At 43.7% G+C, this 27,578-nt stretch overlaps 3 protein-coding genes and 1 long non-coding RNA gene across 5 annotated transcripts in view; 2 read left to right on the forward strand and 2 right to left on the reverse strand.

Moving 5' to 3' along the window:
• The window catches only part of AKR1A1 (aldo-keto reductase family 1 member A1), a 38,975-nt gene extending 26,005 nt beyond the window's left edge, over positions 1-12,970 (reverse strand). Inside the window, exon 1 of the mRNA XM_087734474.1 lies at positions 11,656-12,970. The gene's annotated coding sequence lies outside the window, so the exon portion shown is untranslated. The remainder of the gene's footprint in view (positions 1-11,655) is intronic.
• Positions 1,978-9,952, forward strand: PRDX1 (peroxiredoxin 1). Its single transcript, XM_087734478.1, has 6 exons — positions 1,978-2,132; positions 5,261-5,377; positions 6,373-6,526; positions 6,813-6,935; positions 7,812-7,942; positions 9,569-9,952. The coding sequence occupies exons 2-6, from the start codon at positions 5,272-5,274 to the stop codon at positions 9,652-9,654; spliced, it is 600 nt and encodes a 199-aa protein (XP_087590604.1). The 5' UTR covers positions 1,978-2,132; positions 5,261-5,271; the 3' UTR covers positions 9,655-9,952.
• Positions 12,971-13,114: 144 nt separating the features above from the next.
• Positions 13,115-25,629, reverse strand: MMACHC (metabolism of cobalamin associated C). 2 transcript variants are annotated; one of them, XM_087734477.1, is made up of 4 exons: positions 25,454-25,629; positions 22,254-22,448; positions 21,717-21,869; positions 13,115-21,161 (listed from the first exon to the last, which is right to left on the reverse strand). In XM_087734477.1, the coding sequence occupies exons 1-4, from the start codon at positions 25,523-25,525 to the stop codon at positions 20,853-20,855; spliced, it is 729 nt and encodes a 242-aa protein (XP_087590603.1). In that variant the 5' UTR covers positions 25,526-25,629; the 3' UTR covers positions 13,115-20,852. The 2 variants fall into 2 exon arrangements, with proteins under 2 accessions (XP_087590603.1, XP_087590602.1); XM_087734476.1 differs by having other exon boundaries at positions 13,115-21,164; positions 25,454-25,624.
• LOC148052109 (uncharacterized) lies at positions 21,083-25,304 on the forward strand. Its single transcript, XR_015699260.1, has 3 exons — positions 21,083-21,215; positions 21,503-21,643; positions 22,995-25,304. It is a non-coding gene; the product is annotated as an uncharacterized LOC148052109 (long non-coding RNA).
• Positions 25,630-27,578: the final 1,949 nt, after the last annotated feature.

Raw genomic sequence — 27,578 nt, forward strand, 5'->3', positions numbered from 1 at the left:
ATAGGTAAAGTACTTACTGGGGCCGTATCTGGATGGATGGGTGCAAAGAGGCCTGCACTTGGGCTCCTGATGCTCCATGCTAATCAGGTACAAGCTGATCCCACCTGACAGCTATTTTAGCAGAACACTACACCAAGGTTAATCCCCTGTGTGAACAACAGACTGTGGTGTGAACAACAGACTCCGTCCTTCCAGCACCCGTGTGGGTAGACGTGCCCTTTCTTTCTTGGAGAGCTTGTTTTGTTTTTTTTTTTAATCTAAGTAGCATCTTACATCTAAAGATTGAAAAAGGCTATCGAAACCAATCTGCTCACTGAACAAGGAGTGGCCCTGACAATTTATCACTCCAAAACCTCCAGAAACTGATGTTTGGAAAGACTAGCTCAGAAACTAATCAAAAATAATGAGGCCATGGGCTTATGAATGGAAATGCAATGCTTAAGGCACAAAGCTGGAACAAACTGCATTGTGGCAGCTATGCAAAATGGGTAATTATGCACCTGAAAGTGTGAGAAATGAGCGTAACAAGCATTAAAGGACTCTGAAACCATGAGAAAGTCATTACTGCTTTGTCCATTGGTAAACATGCCAGAGTTGCAGTAAGACTACATTGTTCTAGAGGTTTTAATTAGGACTGCCTGACCTTTCAGGGGTTAATCTGTTCACCGGTTCATAGCCTGAGTCGATAGGTAGGTATATACATGTCTCAATTCATAGACCTCAATTATCGTCACAACACTGATGTTAAGAAAGTAACAAAATTCTTTCTGTAAAAGATTAAGCATGCTGTAACAACAGAAACGGCAGCAGATAAATTATTTGCATTATGGTGAGTGCAGGTTTTTTTTCTCAGTACACAGATGTATGTTATTTTGCTTTTATTATTTAAGGAGTAATTTCATCTGGTACCGAAACCAGTCATGTCTTGGGTGAATCACCACATGGGTTTGGTCACCCAGCAACGCCACACAGTGATGCAGATTGTAAACGTTTAAAGTTTGTTAATCCTTTGTGGTTTTCTCCTCATTACAATTTCTAACAAAGTTTTAACAGGTATAAGAAACACAACTGTTAACTGCAAAACAGATGAGTAAAAATCAGATGGCAAACACATTTATCACTTTTGACTAAAGAAGGCAGTTTTGTCATTGATATGTCCTTAATGGCCTTTAGTATTCATTATTTAATAAAACTTTTGTATTTAAATTCGGGGTTTGGGCCTCAAAAAGTACCATGACAGCTTTAATTCAGTCTGGGATCCAAACACAATGCTTATAAGGATTCACTCAGGCTCAATATCCCTCAGAGCAGCTTCACTCTGGGAATGAGTCGAAACTCCCTGAAGTGAACATTTTATCTTCCAAGAGTTTCCATCCTACTGCTGAAGCTCAGAGGTGACAATTTACTTTTCAGCTTTTTTGCTGACTTGCACGACTTGCACCAGTCTTCCCATTGATGGAGAAGAATCAATGAAAGCCTTGGGAAATAGCATCAGGTTGAGGGAAGAGTTGATAATAAAGAGCGAGAAGATACAGATTTGACCCCGCACCTATGTAACACTGTGAATGCATACTGCTTTGTTAATAGGTCTGATTTTGTTGATAATCAAGTCAACGGCCAACTCCCATTCACCTGAATGACATGCCAGTCATCTCTTATTTTCCCCTCAAAATCCTGTGTATCCTCTGCCTCTTCGATGACTTCTAATAATTACGGCTTTCTTATATTAAAGCATTAAAAAGTAATTTCTTCTTGCAATAAGCCATCTGAACCATCTTCCCGTTAACCGTTTACAACCATTACACCGGATACTTCCACGGCACCTCCTAGGACGCCATCCAGGGAATTATCTCCACTTATTCAAATTCTTTTGCCGCTTTTCAACAGCCCGGGGCAGCGCCTCCGTTTCGATAAGGCGCCGAAAGCCCGCTATCGCCCAGCCCCGCCGGGGAGGGCCGCCAACCTGCCAAGTCATGCTGCCCTTGCAGGCGGCCGCCCCCGCCGCGGCGGCCGGGGAGGGGCGGCGGCGGCCGCCGTCTCCTCGCGAGAGCGGGGCGGGTATAAAGGGGCGGCGCGGAGGGGGCTGCCGCAGTCTCGGGTTCCTGCTCTCCGCCGCAGCCTGCGCTCTGACCGTGAGTGGGAGCGGCGGGGGCGGTTGGGGGGTGCTTGCTTGCTGCGGGGCAGCGTCCGGGGGGGGGGGTGCTCGTTTGGGGGGGGTGGTGTGTGCACACGGCTTTCTCTTGTGCGTGGGTTTTCCCCCCATTTTTTTCCTTTTTTTTTTTTTTTTTTTTTGCTTGTTTTCCCCTCCCCCTCTGCGCGGATGGCGTCGTGAGCGCGGCGTGGAGGGGGAGCTCTCGCTCGCCGCATCCCCCCCGCCCCGCGGAGCGCCCTGCTGGGCCTGCCGCTTTCTTCCCTCGTTCGCTCGTCCCCCGGCGGGCAGAGCGAGGGGGCGGGTGGATCGCTCTTCCCTGCGCGCCTGCCTTTATCGGCTCTGCCCGTTGCGCTGCGCGGGGAGGAGCCGGGGCCGGTCCCGGTCCCGGTCCCGGTCCCGATCCCCGAGGGAGGAGTGGGCGGCCGGGCTGCAGCGCGGCTGCCGGGAGCGGAGCCGCCTCGCCCCGCCGCTCCCCCCGCCGCCCTGCGGGGCTGAGGCTCAGCGGCGGGCGGGCGGCCAGCGAGTCGGCCCCCCGCCTCGAAGTCTTTTTTATTAAAAAAAAAAACCCAAAACAAAACAATGCCGAGTTCAGCTTGGGGGGGTGCCCCCTATCCCAGAGCAGGTGAATGCTTTGGTCTCGCTTCAGGGCTTTTTGGGCAAAACGCGTGTCGCGGTCGGCGCGTACCTGGCTGCGGCGTAGCCGGACCGAGGCGATTTGGGCAATAGCGCTCTGTTCCGACCGCGGCTCGGTGGCTTAACCGCGTTTCTGTGACAGTCTGAAGGCGGCAAAGTGGAAGGCTGCTGGTGTGTTTTGAAACGGCCTTTCACTTCTGCTCAGTGTATCCTAAAGGTATGATTTACGCGTTAAAGAGTGCAGGCCTGGCTTATTATAATTGCAGTTTGAAGATAATTGAGGCTGTGTGCGGCTATGAGCAACTGAAATACGCTCCGACCTGACTGAAGCCTACTTGATTTGCAGCGCCCATTCTCCTTTCCTCTCGAATGAAAGGAAATAACGCGCTGCGCCTGTGGTCTGTGCCCCCGTGGGTTAGGAAACGCTGTGGCTAAAAATCCGGGCAGAACAGGCGAGAACGCATGCTCGCCCCGCACGGCAGAGCAGAAACGCTGGCAGGTCGCAGGAGGTGCTCTGAGGAAAGCGGGTGGTTCGCTCGCAGTACCAGGCAACTGACATCCCCTGCCGATAGTAAAGATTTTCACGTTACCTAAAAAGGGGGCAATAACTTGTAGTTTAGAAAGGGGAAGTATCAAAGAGCAGTTCGACAGCGTTCATTTGACATTGAATACCTAGTACAATACGCCAGGGAATTGCTGGTGGAACGAGTGCAGGAGGACTGGTAGAGTACTGAGCAAAAGGATGAGCTTGAGTAATGGACAAGAATGTAATTCAGTGACAAAACGTGGGGTTCATGCGCTCCAGACAAAACAGCTCTTGCTTATAAGATTAAAACTCCCTGGTTGGAGGCGTCTCAAGTACGTATTGTGCAATGGCTGCCCCCCATCCCTCTGGCAGAGCTGCGGTTTTGGAATTGCCCCTGCGTTCATGGCTACCTGTGATGTTCGGCAGAGGGGTTATTGATGTCCCCCTGCCAGGCGGCTTCAGTACAAGCCCATGGATGCTCTGTAGGTCTGGCCACCTCCGTTCACACGACTTACTCCCTGTCCGCTGCAGTTGAAGACTAAAGCGTCAGATGAGCATGGGGATAAAGAGCTTTGTTGCAAAAGGCAGTTAGAAACACTGAACAGGTTGGCACTTCTCGAACTGAAAACTGAGAGGTAGATGACTGCTGTCGATACACTGTCAGGGTATGTAAGAGAAGCTTTCAAAGGTAGAACTTTTACTGAAAGGACTCTAAACTGATTAGTTTGAACTTGGATTGAAGGCTAAATGTTTATGACTTACGGGCTAGTTCTCCAGGAAGAAAGTGTCTGGCAAGGGGGAAGGAGCCAAGAAATGAGGTGTTTTTAAGCTTTTTTTTTAGAATGGACGTAGTGCCTTGCAGGCAGGACTTGGAAGAATCCTTGAATTTCGGCTTTCCTTAGCAACATGAGACTCATGCTAACCTTTCAGAGGCTTTTTTATCTCCCAGGCAGCTCGTGCTTGTAGCAGTGTATGGAATGACTTAAGTGAAATCACTTTTAAGAAGATTTTGAGTTGATGAAACAAGGTTCATAAAGTTACCTATTTGAAAGATTATGCTCTGCAAGTAACTGGAATTCCAAAGCGATGCACAAATACTGTATTCCCAGACTGAGCAAAAACACTGCACAGGGCGTATTACAAATGACTAGCCTTTAGGGCAGGCAGCCAGGAGTAGAGTTTTCTTGTCCTTGTGTACCCTCTTACTCTTTTTCAGTAGACTTGGGGGGGGGGGGGAATGACCTGGCTGTACAGGTTTAAGACTTGGTGAATTTTTAATTGCTAACATAGCATGTGATTCCCATGTATACAGTGAGTCTTTCTAGTTGCAAATAAAACAAGGCTTAATTGTTTGAAAGGCTAAAGTGTAGTTACGCAGAGCACTGTTCTCTGGAGATTAACAAAAGCTGTTTTTTTCTGAAATCAACAGGAAGATAAAGTTTTGAGGTCTTAAGTTCCCTTGTAAACTTGAACAAGGGTCTGCTCATCAAAAGTTCTAAAACCCAGACTTTCCAACTCATCCACCGGGTGGAACTAAAAGACTTACCGAGTGCTGCTAAAACTCTAGAAGGCTAGCCCTGTTCCAGACTGTGTTGAGCTGTTGCTGGTCAAAGATAACCATTACTGTATCATTAGGAGGCTAATGAGCCATAGGTCTTGAAGTGCTAGTAATCTATGTAGTGGCTTGGTCTAGATATCTAGGCTGTGATTATTGAACTGCATCTTAACTGTGTTGCTGCTTTAGGGAAAAAAAAGCTACTGTGTTGACGAGACTACCCAGGTGACAAAGTTAAAACTAATTTCACTCTTAAGCTTTGTGTTGCAAGACCAAGCGCTGATAAACTGTCTTTGGTGTTCAATCTAAATTGATAAGATGCTTTGAATAAATGCTTATTTCTGGGTGCAAATGTACTATTTTCTAAACTGTACTGTTATTAACTCCTATCTAGATTAAGTCAAGATGTCTTCAGGATCAGCTTTCATTGGAAAACCAGCCCCTGACTTTACTGCCACGGCTGTAATGCCAGATGGACAATTCAAAGACATCAAACTGTCTGACTATAAAGGTAAGCTTATGTGCTTCTCTAATGACATAGATAAAATCTGGCCATATGCAGGAGCGGAGGGCATCTAAGGATACCTCTTGATTTGGTTTCGAAGTAATAATGACCTCTTGTGCAGTGGTTCTTGGTGATGGCCAGAGTGTGCTTGGGAAGCTGTCAGCAGCATGGCTGAATGTCCCAGCTATGATAATGGTTGCTAATTGGCATACAACTCCACTAAACTGTAATCTTGGATCAGGCTTATTTGTCCTGTCTATCATACTATGAGACTGATGTAACATCTCCAAAGTACCGTGTGGAACGGCAAAACCTTCTCTTGTAGGTTTTCTGTCAATGGAAAGTAGATTCTTTCCTCTAAGCAATGAAGTTACTTTCTTGGGAGTACTGGCAAAATGCTTTTTTGGCAAGGCGAACTTACTGAAATCAAAGGTAAAGCCTGAAGTATTCAAGTACCAATGTGGATGGCTTCAAAAAGAGACATTTCTCACTGGAAGCTGCAGCCCTCAAGCTGCACGAGGGCAGTGAGTAGGTATAGACTAGTCACCCACTCAATTAAAATGTCTCCTTGGCTTGTAGCCTTTCATACCCGTGGCATTTCTGCACTCTGTTAGTAGTCAACCCTAGGCTCTTCTAGTATAGGTACTAGGTGTACCCTGGGCAGGCCTATGGGAGTAGACCCAGGAGACAGGCATTCCCTCTCAAATTTGACAGTCTGGTTTTTGGAGACTTCAGTTGGGTAGGGTTCTGCCTTATGAGCTGTAGAGTGGCCTTGAAGAGTGGTGTAAATGGTATTTGGCTCAAGTGTGAATCCCCTAGGTGCTTTATGGGCTTGCCACCTATATAGCAAGTCTTAAAATAGAGGCATCTAGTTTGCCATTTAATCTTTCAAGGTAGTGTTGTATCACGTCCTTTCTCCTCTGTCAGTATTTGAATGATTGATATTGAATATGACAACTCTTAGAAAGGTAAGAGATTAACTGGCTATATTGCTTTTCTAGGAAAATATGTTGTGTTCTTCTTCTACCCCCTGGACTTCACTTTTGTCTGTCCAACTGAAATTATTGCATACAGTGACAGAGCTGATGAATTCAAGAAGATTAACTGTGAAGTAATTGGAGCTTCTGTTGACTCTCACTTTTGTCACCTCGCCTGGTAAGAATCAGCCTTTGAACCTACTAGAATGTTCTGCCTGGTCTCAGCTCTTGCAGGAACTGAATCCTGAGTGTATTCAAACTTGCTTACTGAAGCATCAAATAAAGGCACTTGGGAGGTATTGGTAGTGCCAGGTGCTTCTGAACAGAACTGAGCATACTGTTCGGTTCTTCTGCTGCCTCATGGCAGGCCAAGTATGATGTTGTAGAAAGGATCAGCTTCTGTTGTACCTCGTACTTTATTCTGAACTGTCCGTATTTCTAACATTTAAACTTCCTTCTTTTAGGATCAACACTCCTAAGAAACAAGGTGGTTTGGGTACTATGAAAATCCCTTTGATTTCTGACACAAAACGTGTCATCGCCAAAGAATATGGAGTACTGAAAGAGGATGAAGGTATTGCATACAGGTAATGTGCAAGAAGGTAAACTTGCTGTTAAAGTCTTATGTTGCAATACACAGAGCATGTGAGATGAACACAGAGCTTGCATGTACTTGGAACACTGCAGCAAGCTGAAGCTATTGGCTATTCTAGATCTAAACTGCTTCAAGCTATCAAACGCTCCTACAAAGGGAGATGCTACTAGGCTCTCCTTAGTGTTTAGGCTTTTCATGGTTTTGGTAAGCTAGACAAATGCCTGCTGCTTCCCTCTGATTACCTGTCTGCACAGTGCAGGAGTCTCATGCAGGTGGGTGGGCTTCTGCAAATATTGGTAATGCAAGACCTACATAGTTAAGGAAGTGATTACAGGTATTTAGTCTAGTGAGTAAGGTACAGATTAATCAAAACCCAAGCCTTATCTTTTAGTGAACTGTTCAGTTAAAGTTGCTGAGGGAGCTGAACTTCTGCTAACTCTTCACGTGACTTTGGAGGACTAACTGATGAGCCATTGCTGGGTTGGGTTTTTTGAGAACAATGTGTGTAGTTTTTCTTTGAATGTAAGAATGCCTTTCCTTCAGTTCACTTTTTCCTTGGGTTTCTCTTCCACTTTGTTTTTCTACTAGTGTCTTCCTTAAGTAGGAAGCGTGGCTTTCCTGCATTAGTGTCTTGACTTACCTCCTGTCCCTCCTAGTTTCTGCTGAATGTTAGGCTTGCAACTGCTAATGTTTCAGTGCTATGCATACGCTGAACGTAGTAGTTTTGTTAGGAAGAGGTCAGTAATACTAGATGACACAACTTACTGCCATAGTAGAATACTGAACTTGAGTTTTTGAAACTTACTTCAGTCTAATCAGTCTTTCAAAAGCTGTGTTTAACTTAGGGATGTGGGTTTTTTCTTTTTAGGGGTCTGTTCATAATTGATGAGAAGGGGATCTTGAGGCAGATAACAATCAATGATCTTCCTGTTGGCCGTTCTGTTGATGAAACTCTCAGACTTGTCCAGGCCTTCCAGTTTACAGATAAACATGGAGAAGGTAACAGTTCTTCCTCTTTCTAATCTTAAATGTTTTTTCTAGAGAACAGTATTAACTAGGCAGGTTAAATCAAGGATTACTGAAAGATGCTAAGTACATGTATTGATCTGTGCACAGCAAGTAATGGTGCCTCTTGAAATGCAGCTGGTTCTGTAAAGCTACTTGTTGAAGAACACTATAGTGCTATATTTATCCTATTCCAGTTAATTGTTCATTTGAGTACTTGCTAATGTTGAAATATCACTTAAATCAGTTTGGTGCTTGATGTCCTGTTGAGCACATAGCAGTTGTCTCTCTTTCAATTAGACACAGAAATGAAGAACATCTAATAACTTAGACTGCAAGGGTCAGCGTAATTTAGACTCTGCTCTCAGATTCTGTAGGTTGAGACCATCACTACTAATGCCATGTTTTATGCAGTCTGTTAGACAAAGCATTTAAATTCCCAGAAAGCCTGCTGATCTTCGGCCTCGCCACACATGGACACAAATGTAGTGGGAGGAAAATGGATGGGAGTCTTTGTGTCCATAGTTCAAGAATTACAAGCTGCTTGAGGCTGGTAGCTTTTCTGCAGGAATTAAAAAAAAAAAAAAGGCATAAAAAAGCACTGCAGATGAAAGGTTTGAACCAGGTTATGGAAACTCGAAATTGCTATGTAGGTATTAGTAGTCTTAAGCTGTCATTAACTAATGACATGTGTTGCTGCTGGACATACTTAACTTGCTTCAGAACTGGTAAATCAATGGCAGATTTTATTAAAACAAGCTGCTATTGTGGCTATGCTATAGCCTGAAGAGAGTCAGTGTTTTTGAACTTGTATGCCATCCTCTGTCAGCTGAGGAGACATGCCTAATATTTGATGATGGAGCAGTCACATGTCATGCAAATGAAGCCTTTTAGGGTTTACTATGCCCTAGAGTAGTCAAAAGCTGGCCAAAGCTTTTCCTCCAGAACTGCGGTCTCATCTAAACCAGGATAGACCAGAATAAGGTGTGTAGCAACACTCAGAAGCTGAGAATACTATAGCGAAAATTGCCAGTCTTGTGTGGAGCATGCATTAAGCCTTGGATGGTTGTATACAAGGAAGACTGTGTCTGAAAAAATGGTGCTCAGGAGTCACTGCAATTTTGAGGCTGTGCAACCTCTGCATCTTGGTGGCCTCTTGGTAGCCATATAGGGGAACTAGAGACAGTTTAACTCTTCTTCCCCCTTTCCGTTAAACTGGAGAATGGGACTAGGGTTGATTAAAGATGAGGAGAACATAGACTTGACTGGATCCAAGGAGAGAAGTGTACTGTAATCGTTGTAAAAACCTTGTGACCCAGGCTGCTGGAGTTGGTGTTACCTTGCTGTCCAGCTTCTATGAAGCTTTTAAGTGGGGTGGGGAGGGGTGCATGTGTAAAGAGCCTACTGTTCCGTGGGCAAACACCTGGTTCCTTGGGTGCTACTCCCAGTGAACAAATGGAAATAAGTAAAATAAACTGAACATAATGCCACACTGAATAATGCACTTTCTGTATGTTGCCAAGATGTATACATGTTTTGAGTTGCTAGTTTGCTTTAATGATGTGTAAAACATGTGCTGCAGGAGCAGCTGGTAAGACTTAAACATTCTTATCATTTCAGTGTGCCCAGCTGGCTGGAAACCTGGCAGTGACACAATCAAGCCTGATGTTCAGAAAAGTAAAGAGTATTTCTCCAAGCAGAAGTAAACTGTCAGTCTGGGTGGAAACTAGTATGCCTTACATAAAGAGCAAGCATCAGTTACTGAACTTTGACTAAGTCATTGCATCTGAGTCAAGGGATCATGTTATAGGTATAAACAGTAACTTTTTTACTCGAAGGAAAGTTTGGCCTGTTGACACTACCTTCATAGAAAATCTTAATGATCAGTATCTGTACATCAAGCCCTGTTGACTTTAGTGACAATGCAGTGTATGTGGTTAGACATGTGTTGCATATAGAGTAGTGGTATCCTTTTGTAACTCTATTAAACTTGTGGAAAGAGCATACTGTCTACTGTTCTTATGTATAGTCATCAAGAGACCTGAAAACAATGCAGGCTGCACTTCTGAAAGCTCTGTCTGCTGAGCTGTCTGAGGCCATCTCAATTCCTAAAGGCCTTTTACAGTTCCATTAGAATGGAGATACTAATACTTAGTTTTCATGTTGCAGTAGCGAAGTACTCTACACTCTTAATGACATTGCTACTAGGTAGAAGAACATGGTTTGATATTAGTCTGTCAGACTTAAGCAATACTACAATACCCAGAGCATGAAGCATAAATGTGACTGACAAAGGCTGGGCATATTTTCATGCACCATGTCAACTTACTCACTTCTGCATCCACTTTGGTCAAAACTATGACTGTTTATGCTAAATTTCTGGGAATCCAACATTCAGTTTGAACACTGTCTGTAGAGGAGTGGCAGACTGGGCTTTCTGGAAAGCAAACTTCCTTGGATATACAACATTCATCTGTAGTCTCTTCCACTACATGGAATTGGGATGAGAATATGCCACTTACCTATTAGCTTGTAGTCATATGATGTAAGATCAAAAGAAGGGGGATGGTGCTATAAAATCTGGTACTTGGATGTGCTCAGCCTTGTATCTATTCTGATCATGTGCATACTGTAAAACTCAAAGCACATGACTATGGCCTTAAGTTACACTGAAGCTGTGTCTGCTGTGTAGCCTCATGGTTAAAGGTGGCTTGGCTTGTAGTAAAGTTCTGAACTTCAGAGCTGAGGATCTGGGGAAGGAGCTATTGCCTAGCAATATAAGTGAGCTAGAACTCTGTGATCTTTATGTACCTGTAAAGATTAAACTCTTCAAGGCTAAGATCTTGTATCTAACTTCAGTTCCTCAAATAGTAAACAAGTTCTGTCCTGCTTACAGTGAGCAATTACGAAGTTGAGGCCCAGGGCTACTTACATGAGTCAGAAGTGAAAGTTGCATGCTTTGAGTAGTAAACTTGTCTTGTGCAGCTGGAAAAAATCAACTTAGTGCAGAAGGCTTGCTACCAAATACTGCAATACTAAAATAGCTAATCCCCTGGGTCTTGCTTAAGAACCACATGTTTTCAGGAAGATTTGTGGAAGTGATGCTTAGTTTGATCATTTTCGCTTAGTATTTAAAGTCCAAATTATTATTCTCCTCAAGATAACAAGTGAGGCTAACATCCTAGGGTGGCACTGAAAAGTAACAGGAGCATTTAGGATATGGTTCAAGGTAAGTGAATACTAATCACTATGGCTGAGCACAAAGATATCTTTGTCTATCAGACTTCCTTTCCTAGCAAATGAAAAGGAGTCAAGTCAGGGCTAATCTAATGTAAAACTTACCTTAGTTGTATCTTACTATATTAGCCTTGAAATGTTACAAAATGGATTACAGCAGTTCTTTGGAGTGTGGTCGAGCCCTGTGGAATAGGGATCTTTACCCTGATGATGTAACTAAAGTGATGTCTGGTTCTATTCAGAAGTAAAATTGCAGTTGTTTTCACTGGGCTGTTACTTCATATGCTACCTGAAGCCCTGATAACTCCTGATAGCATAGCAAACAAGCCTGTTGTGTGCCCAGATTGAGCGCCTTTACATTAATGACCAAGTTCAGCCCCTCACCGTGATATAAACGGCCTTTCTCAAATCCTTCAAGTGTATTCACTGTTCAAATGTAAAAAAAACGCATTTAAAAGGAACAGACTTACTAGCTGCTACCTCGCCTGCCCCTTGTCGTAGGGGATAAAGGAGTTCTTTCACGTTCTGGTCTTGGAGCTTCCTCCCAAAAGGCGGCGGGATTCTTCATGCGCCCATCGCAGGCCCTCGGAGGAGGAAGAGGAGGGTGCGGCGGCGGAGCCCCCAGCTCCTCAGGGCTGCTCCCGTGACGGGAGGCACCGCGCCGCCCGCGCTTTTCCAACGGCCGCCGCTGTTCCCGCCCCCGCCGGCGCGCGCGGAGGCCGGGGATTGGCTGCGGGGGGGGGGCGGGAAGCAGCGGCGTCCTTCGGCGTGCGCCGTTGGCGTGGTGGCTGCTGCGGGGCGCGTACGTCAGAGCTGCCCCGATGGCCGCTCCGGGGTAGGAACGTCCCGTAAAAATACCTGTTGTTTTCATTTACGTAACCAATTCCTCTGGTGCAACGTGTTTCGTTGGATACGCTACTTCTTTTGCGTACTGGTCATGTGGAGACTCAAGTTCTGACAGGAAGATTTTATTAGCGGTTCACGTTCGCCCTTGCTGCTAGGACGGTTATAAGTTCGCATCTGCTTTTAGTGACACCTAATTTTGTCCAACAACCTATTTTTAGTACCTCCCACCTTTTAAATGTCCCAGTAGCGATAGTTGTATTCATGTCTTTATTTTCCTATTTTGAAAAGTGATTAATCTCGATGGCTACTTAAGTAGTCATTAATTTAAAGAAAAAAAACTGTGACTGAGAAGAGCATTTCAGTTATAATTGGTGAGCTGCTGTCCACTTGCAGATGGTAGGCTGAGACACTGCTAACAGTATGTATTTAACCATCATAGTCACGGGTGAATGATGACAATGTGGAAATTCAAAACAGCCAAGAAACAAAATACCTGTGGGTTAGGAACTGTATCATATGTTTTCACCAAATGATTGACTATGGGAATTAATGCAATTAAACTTTTCTTTTTTTCATTCTTCAGCCATGTGAGGCATTCGTGGGAACATTTGCTATGCTATCATTTTAATGCTTCTGAGAGTATAACACACAAAATGAGTAACACAAAAAACTTCTTCAAATCAAGGAGAGTTTAGGTTTATTTCTTTGCTTAAACTCAATATTGACTCAGATGCAGCTTGGAATTTCCATTAAGTGTTCTGGGGCTTACACCCCACTCCTAGTATCGTGACATCTTAGACTGGCGTAATTTTTATGATACTCAAGTAACTATAATCATTTATTGAGAATCGTTTTTTTCGTGTACCAAGATGTATATTGTATTTTCATTACAGTTATGAACTGGTTTTGCTTTCATGATCAATGGGTGCCATATTTCACAGTGAGGTAAAAACACATCAGCAGTTCTTAGTTTTGGTGAGAAGACTGACAGCTGTTGCAGTATCGTGTACTGCTTAGCGGGGTTTCCCTTGGAGATGCATACAGCAGATGCTATTTAGAAAGGACAGAATTTTGAATGTGATGTTAGCTTTTTTTTTTTTTTAATGCGTGAGTGATTGCACATCTTTTTTTCTAGTTTGGGTGCTTATTATAAAAATAACCTTGTATTCATTAATTTCTTTAGAATATCTTACTCGGAATAATCAGATGAAGGGAAGCTGAAATATATCTTACTGTGCCTGTTTTCCATTTCTCTTCATTTGTAGCTGATTGCTGTGATTACTGGGGGTTTATATAACCGGCTTGCTGCTTTGCAAAAGAACATTTTACAAGCATATGAAGTTTCAGTCTTAAAATAATCCCTGAAAAATTATTTGGATCAGTTTAAATACCTGTATGTATCTTTTACAGATTTTTACAGAAATTTATGATACTGCATTCCTCTCAAAAGCAGAATGCCAATGGAAACAAATGTACTAGCGGTCATCTACTGACAATACAATAATGAAATTGGCTATATTTTAGAATATTTATATTCTTGTTTTTGAGGGCTGAACTACACAGCACCAGGTGTTTACACTGGTAAGCAGCTGTAGTAGATGTAATTATATAAATATATATGGGATTTTGTCTGTTTGGCGAGATCTGTAAAACTGTTAAAACTGTATGTAATATATTATTTCAAAATTATATGCAGCAGTAGTTAACAAGAGCAAAGTCTTGTCAGTCTTTGAAACTGAACTTTTAGCAGCTGTGGTGAAGTAGCCCTGACATCACCTCTCAGGGTTTATGATCTTGCCCTCAAAATAAATGGCAAAGGTCCTGTTCACTGCAGTTTTACAAACAATGGCTTTAGGTACTGAGTTGTCTGATCTTATTGAAGACTGAGTAAAAGTGGAAGGAAATTAATCTTCTACACATTGTATTCTTCATGTATTATCTAAAATTAAGAGTATTTACTCCCTTATTTTTGTGATAGGTATCTGTAAGTTTTCAAAGAGAATAGCATTTGTGCAAGAGCATCAACAGGATTTTTTGGTGTGTGTAATACAAAACAGTGCATCAGACTTATAATGTATAGAATTTAATAGAATACATAGAATATGATTTTTGATATTTGACATACAGAACCTAACCTTTACTACATTATGTGCATCTTTTATGAGTGTCATTTCAAAATTAACAATTGCATATTTATTTTTAGATGTTATTAGAAAAAAGAAATTGCTTAGTAATGTTAAAAGAATTAGCACTTAGTTACAAAAGAAGTATCTCACTGGTTTTGAAAAATACTCTAAAAAGTTACTAAATTTAAAAAAGTGCTATTTTCTTAACAAATGCTCCAGCCTTTTTATCAGGCCTTTGATGAGTAGGTTATTGGATTATCCAACAAATCAATACAGTTCAAAGAACAAAAGCAAGTAGCTTACCTCTCACAGGTATTGCAAAATTATGCACTTTGGTTAGGAAAGTATGTTTACAAAAGCCCTATGACTACTTTTTAGTAATATTATACATCAAAAGAACACTCGTGAAGATTACATTAAAATAATGTGGTTTACCACATTAATAGTTTGAAAAATATGATATATATAATCTGTGAAATTTTTAGTGGGTTTGATGTTCAGTATTAAATGACAGTCTGTGCAAATGCATATTCTGAAGTGCCTTGTTAGACAGATAGAGGACTTAAAACAGAAACGTCATGGTTCCACTTTGCAAATGGAGACATGAGGTAAGTGCAGAGGAGCGGTGTGAAGCCGTACAGTAGTTAGCTCTGTCCAGCGTGTACTAGTAGGAATGCAGCACATTTGGATATCAATTCAGAAAGTGTGTTAAAGCTGTCACTGGTTGGTTGGTTGTTTGTTTTAATGCAAATTAATGGCACGTACAAAAAGAATACTAAACGAGGAAATCAAATAGCAGGTATCTTTTTGATCATTAGTATTTTACCTTCTATTTTTAATCCTAGAAGAGAAAAAACAGATGGATTTGCCTTTAATGTACAGTCAGAACTGATTTTACTTTGGCTGTCCCCAAGTCTGTGTTTATATCAGGTCACTAGTCAGTGTCTTCACCTGTAACATTGGTATAATTTAAGCACGTCACAGAATATAGGAGTATGATGTTACAGAATGGCTTTACAGGCCAAAGCCTGTGCAAATTGAACGGCTCTGCGTAATCAATCTGTGCTGCACATGCTGACGGGGCTGCAGGGGAACAGGTTGCCATCGTGCTGTGAATGGTTTGCAGTGTTCCTGCACAACGATGTGCCCATGGTAAGCTCTTCTCACCACACCTAGTGATGATAGGTTTGCACGTTAATGTGAAACTTGGCTCTTTCACCTGAAACTTGAATCATTGTACCTATTATAGGACACGTGTCTGAATTTAGTATGTTTCTGTGCAAGGTACCATTTGACCATATCTATATGAATATATAAGAAGTCTTTAAGATTGCACTGTCCTCTGAAACTATGAGCCCAGTAGGTTTATGTTCTATATTCTATAGCAACATATTTTTTGAAGTATCTGCACTGACAAATGAGATTAATATCCTTTCTCAAGAGAGAAAAAAATCTTCAATATACAATTAATAAAACTTAATGTAATTTAAAATTAATGTATTTAATCGAGTTCACTTTTCACAAAAAGAAGGTGAATTTCTTTTTTATTTTTATTGCTGTGGTTTTTTATATTTTGGAAGAAGAGCCTATTAAAAAAAGATTGAAGCAGCAGTGAATGATTCAGGAAGACTAGTCAGAACAATACTGGAAAAGAGGTTATGTCATGAAATTAAAACCTAAAACTAGATAATTCCTTTAAAAGGAATAAGAGCTTTTATGCATTCATAGAAAAACTAATGATTCTGCGTAAACTTAAGATTCCATAGGGTATTTTTCAACACAGAAATTCCCCCCACCTCTTCCTTTAATTTACTTACAGGAACTCTCTTATCCCATGCTTTGTTTTACATGAGGAAAAAAACCCAGGGCAACTTAGTGTAAAGGTGTATGATTTCCAGAAACTTTGAAAACATAAAAAAATTGAATTCTCTTTCAACACTTCCTTTAGGAACTGTTTTGGGAAAATAAAACATATGCAGTTATTGAAATTGCTTGCTCACTGAATTGTGTACAAACATAACAAAAATAACATAAAATGAGAAATGTATTGTAGATATTAATGAATGGTAGTTATGTAATTTATTTTTTCAGGAAGTAGCCATTTCAAATACTTTTATACATATATAACCACATTTTGAAGATTGTGGTATATTATTGGAGAGGTTTTAAACATTCCACTAAAATATCTTATTGCTCATTCTGTGATAATTAATGTTTTGTTAAGTTTTCCACTGTATTTCCCATGATTATATTTCAGTTATTTGAAAAAAAAAAAAACAAACCCAAACAAAACACCCAATCTTTACATCTGAAGTGCTGGTTTTTTAAGTATTGTGAACATCTATCTGTTTTTCAGTCGCAGAGAGAAAAGAAAAGCATGTTTCTGTTCCTTGGTTCTTTTGGTTTCCTCTTTGAAAACCTAGAAGGGAAGTGCTCTGTTTGCTTTCTGAAGCAAACATGATTGACAATCTGTCACAGATGTGACAGGAAGCCAACTTAACAGCAAAAAAGTCTCATGAATACATTTATCCATTTTGGTAGATAAATTTGTGAAAGTTAAGGTTGCAGAGGCTCTCCGCTGCAGTAGGTGGCAAAACCCACTTCCCCTTAGAGGAAGAACTTTGGAACTGTTGCCGCTTAAATGAGTATTCAAAGCTAATTTTTTAAGGGTACTTTTTGCATGGGGCTGGACCAAGAGTGCTGATAACCACAGTGGCACTGATCAGTAGCTGCCACTTGTTTTCAGAAATACAGAAGTCTTTACTCAAATTTTTTTTTAGTCAAATTCAAGTCACTGTGCATTTTCAGTAATTTAACCCATGTTAAATAGTAGCTACACCACCAATAACTCGGGTCACAAATGAATAAAAGACCATGTATACTATAGTGAATGAGTAAAATTATGCTTCTGACCCACAGGAGGGCAATGTAGCCCTATTAAAAAAAAAAAAAAAAAAAAAAAAGAAAAAGAACAAAACAACCCAGAAGAGTGCACTACTCTCATAAGGTTGGCTATTTTTGTCTGACACACCAGCACTGATTTATACAGCAAACCATCTTTAGTCTTCCACAGTTTAGAGGAAGACAGGACTGTTACAAGCCATCCTTCTTCTAGGAGAAGGAAATGAGACAATTATCAGGAACTGAGTTTGCCAAACTCTACTTCATACCCCAAACAAACATTAGTGCTTTTTGTTGTACCACTGAGATGTAACTGATTTAACTGGTAGGAAAAAAAAAAGTGATTTTCCCTTTCTGAGCAATAATTCTGATGGCTGCTTGTCACCAGATTAGATTGTGCTTTGCATTTAATCAGTATTTTCTGTCACGTCTTTAATCTTAATAAAAATGTCAGTTATTTTAAGGTTCATGAAGTGAAAAAAAGGAAATTTTAACTGAAGGAGAAGATGAATGATAAATGTTATGTGCATTAAAACATTACAGATTTGTTAATTCTCCATATAATATTTTATTAGCTTGAAATATACTGAATACCTTGTTGCTAAAACTGAATTCAAATTCAAGTAGTTTTTAATTTTTTTTTTTTTTACTGTTCAGCTCTGGAATACTCACCTTACTGGTTATATTGAGGGAAAAAGATACTTTAACAAATGTTTAAAAATTAGGATTTAGTGAAAAACTTGCTTGTCTAAAAATGTAAAATGTGATACTTGAACTAGTAAATCTGTCCAAGTATTTGCAATTACTTGTTTGACATTTGCAAATGCTGAAAATAAGAATGTCTTCACAATGCCTCAGGATCCAAGAATGATCTGTTCCTTACCGTGTCTAGTCTTGTCCCAATGGGTAAGTCAAACAGGTTCTCAGACTTCAGTTTTGTTAGACAAAGACCATTATACTCTAACCAGCAAGGGAAGAAAATCACTAGCTGCAGCTGTGGATCGCAGTGACCTGGCCAAGAGAAAGCCAGTAAGAACCAATCCAATTCACTCCAAAATCACTGTAGTAGGAATGGATATATTATTAAAAATTTGTATTCCGTTCTGCCTGGCATTAACTGTACTGCCAGAAGCACAAACAACACAGATATGCCCTTACTGTGACTCAGTATTCACTAATATGTTTTAACAAAAAAGAATTTCAGTACTTAGAGGTATTACTTTTAAGTTACGGAGGGAAAATCCCTCAAATATCAGTTATGTATCACTGGACACCTTGAACTTCTGTTACTGCAAGAACAGAAGAAAAAAAATGAAAGTGTATTGTCATGTGCTTGCTGTTAAATGATGTTGCTGAAATGACCTGGTAAAGATAAACATTTATTAGACTTATTCATAATGTGCTGTACGTTTTATTTTTTTGATATCCCAGATGAGCCTGCCATAATAGTTCACTAAGTTCTACAAAGATACCTAACTTTTTCTTTTGTTTTCAGACACTGGATTTTGTGTGTCTTAGGTAGCTTGCTATTTTCAGTACGTTAAAAGCAGTGATCAGTTCTCACTTTAACATCTTCAGCTCTCCACAAGTTAATAATTGCATTGCTTAAATAAAAACACTCAGTACTGAGGGTTACTTACAATTTTGTATATTTTATTAACCAAAATACCATGTGAAGAGAAATAAATTACAAAAATTGAAATGAAATGGCTATGGTACTCTGTTTAATAAATGAAGTAAGATGAAATATTAAATATTTATAAGAAATCAACCCCACAATAGCAAAATACTTTAAATTGTAATGTAAAAAGATAAATCCGATTCCATTCTGTATTTATCCTTCTAAGAGAATCAGTATTTTCTATATGTTACTAATGCGAACCATTAACTCCAGTCCCTGTTAAATCACAGTTCAGTTGGAAAGTTCTGGAAGGTCAACCAACATTTCAACCAGAAGTAATTCTATACCAAAAGAACAGAATTTAAACAAATTCCATTATTTTGCTTAAATTAAAAATCACAGTACCGCTATCACACAGTAAGTCAGGTGTCTGCCTTAGTCAGATGCGGTGAACAAAGCATGGAAAGCAACGCAGACTGTATTGTAACAGCAAATACACTGAACAAACCCAGCGATCACATGCTTACTACTCTGTTCACAGAAAAACAAACTTGTTATGCTGAATTTTGATTATGCTTAGTTAGTATATAGACTATGAAAAATCATATCAAGCAGTGACTTATTGTGAGCGCAGCCTTAGTGTTTGGGTCTCCAAAAGGTATGAAGAATCACAACATAAAAAAAAAAAAGAAAGGGCTCAGTTCTGCAAAGTGACTGTTTTTGCATCATCATGTTGATATCAAAGAATGGGAAAAAGTGCTTAGCGATTTGCAGCATTGCACTGCAGTCAAGTAACAAAACTCCCACAAAATATTATTTTAATTTATTATATTATTTTAATGAGGCCTGAGCCTCCAAGTGCTCTAAGATAAATGAATTCCTGATTCCCAGTGCCATTGTAACCTCTGAACAAACCTAACAGGACAAAGTCATCTAAAAAAAATGTTATGTTTCTGTCTGAAGACGTTTTATCCAGCAATATAAGTAACGTGAATGTCATGAATATTTTCTCTCTTTTTTGCTCTGCTTGGTTGCCTCTGTGTGTGACACTGCTTCATGCAATGGTTTTTATCTGCATGCAGGTTCACGGTCTCCCCCACATGGAAAGTACGACAGGAAGCTATGGTGGTAAAACCGCCGTGTGTGCTGGCACAGCACTGAAAAATATTTCAAATTCAAACCTCATCTACCTTAGAAAAAGGTCATGAGAATTGATTTTTTTCAGTCAGTTATCTTAATATGAGTAAAAACTCCACTCACATAGATATTATTCAGTATCTTTCCAAAGACGTTAGTCAGCTGCTCTATGCAGTGGATAAGTGCTTTAAACTGACCTAAAGACGTCACCTTGTTCTGAGAAGCTGACCCTGGGTGAAGAAGAGACTTAGCAGACTCAAGCTGTGACCTTCGTGCTGTCCCTTTCCCTTTCATAACTACCCTGAAGGAGGCGGCTGCTGGTGGCCGTGTTTTCCTCACTCCTGCTCCATGTACAGGACCACACTACTCAATGAAACAATGTCTGGAGATTTGTCTTTTGGATGTTAAGGAAAGGAGATATTAAAAGATTTCTTAATTAAATTAAGCCAGTTTCTCTGCAAGTGAGGGAATACAGGACACATTTTCTTTCTGAGGAAGGCAAGACTGAAAAGACTGAACCTTTATTCCCTAGAGAGAATTATGACACAGGGTAATAAAATGCTGGATACATCTAAAAAAAGTATCTGCCCTGAGTTCAGATGAAAAAAAAATGTCAGAGTACAATGACTGAAAATTAACTTTTTTACTCTTACACAGAATAAAACCAAAACATTTGGAAAGAAAATTCTTGAGAACAAAAATGACTTCTCTAATGAGCAGAATGGGTTTTGCAGTTGCCAGGGTGTCTGAACTTTTCCCAGCCAAAGGCTAATCAGCATCTTACCAGACTCCCCAAAAGACAGACCAGATCAGCAACAGCACAGCACGGACTGCTCCCACCTTCCTCCAGACCACAAGTGCTATGATGCAGTGCTCCCTCTTACTCCCAGAAGCTGATGTTTGGATTGAGATGCTGCACACGCTGCTTGGATTTGCCATCCCTGTATCAGCACGGCGTCCTCCTCAGCACCGTGGAAAAGAAGGTGCTGATGAGTTACACTTTGCTTGTCCTCTGCCCCTCCATGGAGCCAGTTACTCAGTGAAATGTGCTTCTCTGGGCTTCTTGTGTCAGCCCTAGCAGTCTGAATCTCTCTGCTGGAGGAGTGGCAAAGTAGGTTTTTTGCTCCTCCGAGTACCTTTCCCTCACTTCAATTATGTCCCTGTAGCGGCCGTCCTGCCAGTGGAAATTGAATTGCTCCAGCAACTCAATTCTTTTCTCCTCTGTGCTCACACAGTCGACAGGGGCAGATTGTTCCAGGAACAGTACCTGAATATCTGGGAACAGGAGGAGACCCCGGATAGCAAACCAACCGCCATACTTGGGATGGATACATACGCCATAGATCTTCTGGAAGGAAAAAAGAAGGATCTAGGATGTCTCGTTTTGTCTCTAGTAATGGTTAGAGTTCAAAGCATTGAGCTTTGATGGAACTTCTCACACTTGTAGCCCTCTGTTGGAGTGCTATACAGAGAAGAAAGGAAAGCTCTTTCCTGAACATGTGGCTCGAAGCATTGCATTTCATTCCCATTTTCCTGTCCCCAAACACATCACCCTGTAATGTGGGGAGAGGTCCCTCTTTGAAAATCTAAGACAGAAATTAACCATAGTGCATTTTTTTTTCTATTTATAATGCTCCAAGCAACAGGTGGTCTTTTACACTGAAATTTATTCTCCTGTCTAAGTAGGTTTAATAGATCAAGATATTCTTCTCCATGTACACATCTCCCTACCACCCCGAAGAATCCTGGAAGCTTCTGATTCCTGTCTGAAACATTTCATGCATCTATATGTGATCTGGACTTTGTATTTTCCTGCAGGAAGAACCAGTGAGTAAACAATAGTTGTACAATTCAGTGATTGCAGTTTGGTGGTTCTTCCCAGACTGTGTCTTTGCCTTACCTTTTTACCCCATGGATCAAGCTTCACATCCTTCCTTTGGTAGTAATATGCAGCTCCAGCAACATGGGCAGCTGTCTGCGCCAAGAACTTGGGCTTTCGGCTTGGCAGGATCTCGTAATCAAAGATGACGTCCACCTTCTGGTCAGGGAATTTCTGGGAAAATTAAAAAACATCAGCCTAGGCTCATGGAAAAAGATGTGCCACTACAGAGGTGCTGGATGCTGGCACATCAGGCACATGAGAAGCCTGCAGATTTCCACGTCCCGCTGCTGAAATCTATCAGCACGCTTGTGGCCTTGGGTTTTCAAACTGACTGTAAAGCACTCTACATAGCTACGGGTTGCACTGGCAAAGAGACAGAATATGCAAGTAAAGCAGGTCACCAGCCTGTTGATGCCCTTAGTAAGAATTACCGCCATGAATAATGCTTTACCCTTCTAAAGAGCAAGGGCAGGAACCTGGAAGGCTTTGTCCACTGCTCAACCCACCTGGTTATATGCCACAATAGTAAAAGGAATTGGTATTTCAGGTTCTTACCTCCTTCACTCGTGATAAATGATGAGAAACACACTGATCCACAGGATCCCTGATTATTTTTAGCCATTCTTTGTTCACAAAAGGTTTAAGGGCTTTGTCAAACATCGAAGGCGTGCTGAGGACCACGAAGGCCAGTGTGTCATCTGGGTAGGGGAGATGAAAGGCTGGCGGGAGAACAGCATTGTACCATCCAACCTTTGGCAAAGAAAACCAAATCTCCATTAAAAAAGGGATGCCACTCTTTTGCTAGTGGGCATGCAGGAATTTTAAAAAGTGGAAAGAAGGGTAGCCACCTTCATTTGCAACCCAGATATGCAGCCTGCCTAGTGCCTTCCATTCAAACCAAGTTGTTTTGCGTACTGGGATTTACGGTTTCTGGAAGCTGTACTGTGAGCGGTATGTGAGAGATAAGAATCATTCACTGCATTCAGCTCAAGGCTGCCTTTTATCCAGCTCTGCTCAGAAACCGTAGAGGGAAGTATGAACGACCAGTCTTGCCAATGCAAATCAGATGTTTTGGTTTAGATAAAGCTTTTACAGGTTTTTTTCTCAGCACCGACCAGAAGGAAACCGGTGCTTCTCTTTTGCTCATGTGACAAGTTGCGTGGTTTATTTCTTCAGCAGGAAACGTTTATGTGTGGAAATGAAGGATGTGAAGCTCCTAGCAGGGCTAGAATCCCCCAAACTGTCAGCTGTAGCGCGTGGATTGTGACGTGGCCGCATTTTGGTATTTGTTTCCAGGGCTGGATGTGTTATAACACAGTCCAGAAATGAGGGATCAGCCAGGGCAGCAGGAAGACATGACCAGAGGGACAGGGCTCAGACCAGCAACTGCCCAGCAGGAGGAGGTAATGGCCAAAAACCCCTGCACTCTACCAATATATTATTGCACAATAACATCAGTCATTTTATAGGTTATGACAACTTCCACTCTCCTGGGATGCCATAAAGACCTGGTCAAACATTCAGAAAGATAACAAGTAATGTAACTGTAATATTTAGTCTGAAGCTGCAAAATACCGGTCACCTCTAAACACCTCTGAAATGAATGTGAAAGTGACTTTACAGGCGACAGTGGCAGCCAGACCTGCCCATAGGGAAACATACAATGAAAACCAAGTTTATTATAAAGATACATTCTTATATTGACCCCAAAGTTTACTCAGTTTTGTGGCTCCTGTTTAAGATGCTGAATCGAGATGTTACAAAAAATTACAGAGATGTGAATCTGAGGTTTGCTGGTTTCCTAGTTTACATCAGTCAGTGCACCAGAGCTAGCTGTACGAGAATTAAATCTAGAAACAGATCATAGAATCATAGAATCATTTAGGTTGGAAAAGACCCTTAAGATCATCGAGTCCAGCCGTTAACCTACCACTGCCAGGTCCACCACTAGACCATGTCCTCAAGCACCACATCAACCCGTCTCTTAAATACCTCCAGGGATGGGGACTCAACCACTTCCCTGAGCAGCCTGTGCCAGTGCCTGACTACCCTTTCAGTGAAGAAGTTTTTCCTAGTATCCAACCTAAACCTCCCCTGGCGCAGCTTGAGGCCATTTCCTCTCATCCTGTTGCTTGTTACTAGGGAGAAGAGACCGACCCCCACCTGGCTACAGCCTCCTTTCAGGTAGTTGTAAAGAGCAATCAGGTCTCCCCTCAGCCTCCTCTTCTCCAGACTAAACAACCCCAGCTCCCTCAGCCGCTCCTCATAAGACTTGTGCTCCAGACCCTTCACCAGCTTCGTTGCCCTTCTCTGGACACTCTCCAGCACCTCGATGTCCTTCTTGTAGTGAGGGGCCCAAAACTGAACACAGTATTCGAGGTGCGGCCTCACCAGTGCTGAGTACAGGGGGGCAATCACTTCCCTGGTCCTGCTGGCCACACTGTTTCTGATACAAGCCAGGACACCATTGGCCCTCTTGGCCAGATACAGCGCTGTAAGGTTTCCCTCTGGTAGCTGTAGCCTTTTTGTGTTCTGCCCCTCATTCTGCTGCTGTGTTTTGAGAAAGCAGTGTTAAATTCTCCTCCAAATTCTGGAGATTTCACTTCTCTCAGTGCCTCATTCCCTTTTACTTTCTGTCAGATCAAGAATACAGCAGGAAATACAAGTATTTCAGGTGACAAATACAACATTCCCCAAGGAGGGGAAGGTCAGGTTTGTTGTAGATTGATTTGTATTTGACATTGTAAATGGGTTCACTGCAGATTGCCTCTGGGGTGGGCAAAGGAGGAACCCCTAAGCTTCGGTGGAAACGGAGCGCGTACAGTTGAACACGGGACAGCGGAAGAGGCCGCCTCGGTGGCGAGGGAGAGACCCCCTTCAGCCGTCAGGACGAGCCCAGCGTCTGCAGGCCGCTACAAACGGGTGAAGCAGTCTGCGTTTTCGCATACAGGTTGTTCTACATTTGGATTAAAATTTAAGCTCGCTTAGAGGACTTTACTCTCTGTCGCTCCAGATGTCTCTTTATTTAACGCTCCCGACCTTATGGGACTGGGACCAACACAGGGGACCTGAGCAAAGCCCTCGTTCAGCGGGCGCTCCGCCGGGGCACAGCAATGACCCGGGGCCGCTTCCCCGGCCGGGCCCAGCGGCCCCCTCACGCCTGCCCCTTCCCCCGCCCCAGCAGCAGCGCCCCGCGGCTCCTTAACGCCGCGGCCCGGCCCGGCCCGGCCCGCCCCAGCCCGCGGGCCCGGGCCCCGCTCGGCGGCGGGGAGCTCCGCCTTCCCCCGAGGCAGCGGCCGCCCCGCTTGCCTCCCCCGCGCCCGGAGGTTCAACTCTCCGCCCCCGCAGCCACTCGCGGGCGGATCGCGGCGCCGCCGAGCCGGGCCTGCGGGGCGGCGCGGGGAGGCAGTGCCGCCTGCCGTCGTCCGGGCGAGGAGCAGGCCGGCCGCCGCCAGCACGGGGGCTCGTCCTTGCCGGCGCAGGCGGCCCGGGCAGAGCTGGACGCGGGGGCCTGGCGGCGAAGCGGCCTCCGCAGCCGGCGGCGGCGAAGCGGCCTCCCGGCCGGGGCTAAGCGGGCAGGGACCGGGCCGGCCCTCCCCGGGGCCGCTGGCCCGGCACCGCACCCCTCCGCGGCGGCAGGGCTCACCCCCGGCCCCGCGAACCGCCACCCTCCCCACACGCCCCGCCAAGCCCCGCGGATGGTGACGTCGCTGTGATTGGGCGACGTCACGGCGAGCCCCGCGTGACGTCGGTACCTTGAAGGCGTGCACCTCGAAGCCGAAGGGGCCCAGGGCGCCGCGGAGCCGCTCGGCCACGCGCCCCTCCATGCCGCGCGGGGCGCCACGGGAAGGGCAGTGTTGACAGCCCAGCGGCGCGCGGCTGCCCGCGGGGCACCATGGGAGGCACGGCGGGACCCCCCCCCCAACATCGCCGCGTCTCCTAGGAGACGGCCTGCCGCGCAAGGCACCCTGGGATTTGTAGTCCGTCGTCCGCCCCCCGCGCGGGCCCCCGCGGGCCCCCCGTCGCGCACGGCTCCCGCGGCGGAGCGGTGGCCGGGCTGACCGCCTCGGCAGACGCCCGCCCGCCGTTTCGAACGGCTGCGTGCGACTGCGTGCTTCGCCTGGTGACGGGGAAGAATTTCGGCCTCCCGCCGCGCGCCCTGGCCGGTTTCCAAGCTGCCGGCCGAGGCGAGGCGTTAGCTGAAGCCCGTTGAACGGTGCGGCGGGCCCAAGGGGGCTCCTGCCCTGGCAGCCCCGGTGGGTTTGCCCACTGGGCAATTTGCCCGCCAGTTCCCCTGTTGCTTTTGGCCCGCGGTGGGTTTGCAGGCTGGCAGCCCGGGAGGAGCTGGGACTGAGGGGTGCCGGCCTGGCGCCCAGTAGCCGTGCCGAACCTGCCTGCGTCCCCCAGGCTGCAGCGAGGCCGCGGCCGAGCGAGCAGCCATCCCAAACCGGGGAGGTTTGAGAGCTCTAGCGAGATCATCTCTCCGTTAAGAACAAGTTTTCCTGGCGTAGCTGCACGGCGTGCCCATCTGTGCTATACTGCTCAGTATCGTGCATATTTTTCTTTCATCGTACGCTGTTTGAAAGCCCCACCTTCCCGTGTGGGTGGACGCTACTCACTAAAATAGTTAGCAAAGCCTCTGTGCTGATAATTCTTTCTCCTTCCCCATCTGAAAGCGTGTGTTCTTTGTAGCTTCCCTATTCCCTACCAACACATTTGCCGCATTGGAGACCAAGCCTCAGGTTTGGATCTCCTTACCCTAATTTTTATAGCAGCTTAACATAATCTTTATAGTTCTTGTGCAACGTTCTCCAGCCGTTAGTCCTGAGTTTTATGAAGTGTTAGGACACCAGATCTGCAAGTTCTTGCGGACACAACTACTTCAGATATGCAAACTTCTTTCTTTGTGGAGTTCCCTTATATCTTCTAGAACCCCAAGAGTTGTTTCTCACTGCATCCGTGCCTTCTCTAGGAGGAGGGCAGAAGGATCCCATCAGTTTTGCTTAGAATTAAGGTTTGCTCTCTCCAGGTCTCCCTGTATTTCCAGCTTCTGAAGTTGAACCATCCTACTAACTATGTTCTTTCCTGGACTAAATTATTCTCATACAAAATCTGGTTTTGCCCATCCACTCAGATCATTGAATCGCTCACTCAGTCTGTGAATTGACTAAGGCAGGAGAAAGAGTTCCAGCAGGAGCAGATCAATAAGCTAAAAGGTAGTGAAGGTAAAGGCACTGGAACAAGAGCACTGACGGTTGCAGGAGCCTCTTACACAGATCACTTCTCGTCTAGGTTGCTGAAGTCCTGTTGAAGAAACAACAGGCCGTGAGCATAGCCTGGCAGAATGTAGCTCCATCTCCGTGCTAAACAAGTGGGCACAGACAAAGTGTTGGATACAAGGCAGAAAGGGCTTTTTGAATTTATCATTTCTTCCTTTGCCTTTTCTTTAGTGATCTGGAAATGTGAGAAGCACCTTTGCTTCCCAGGAGAGAAAATGGACAGCGGAAAACAAAGTTGAAGTGATTTCCTGGAGGGCCATGACCAAACTTGGTCTAGAGTCAGGTATCCTCACATGGAGTCCTTTGCTGAAACCCTTGGGAGGCACAATGTTTAGTCAGCTGGCTGAGTTGCCTTTGAGGGTGGTTAGTTCAAATATTTGAATTCTTAATGTGCATCTTGCCTCTTTTTCTGCCTGAATATAGTGGTCCAGGCAGACAGGGTTTCTGTGGTTTGCTGAGCATACAGCATGGTGGCAGAGGGGATTTCTTGGGCTACTGCCTCTGTACTCTGCCTCTGTCAGGGATCGGTATGGGACGGAACCTTAAAACCATCTTACTGGGTGTGCCTTCATCCTATTCTTATCCCGTGTGTCCCAGCCAC

Source organism: Nipponia nippon, unplaced genomic scaffold (assembly GCF_047370975.1).
Source record: "Nipponia nippon isolate SJK-2023a ecotype South Korea unplaced genomic scaffold, ASM4737097v1 scaffold_5, whole genome shotgun sequence".
In the NCBI taxonomy this organism is placed as follows: Eukaryota; Metazoa; Chordata; class Aves; order Pelecaniformes; family Threskiornithidae; genus Nipponia; species Nipponia nippon.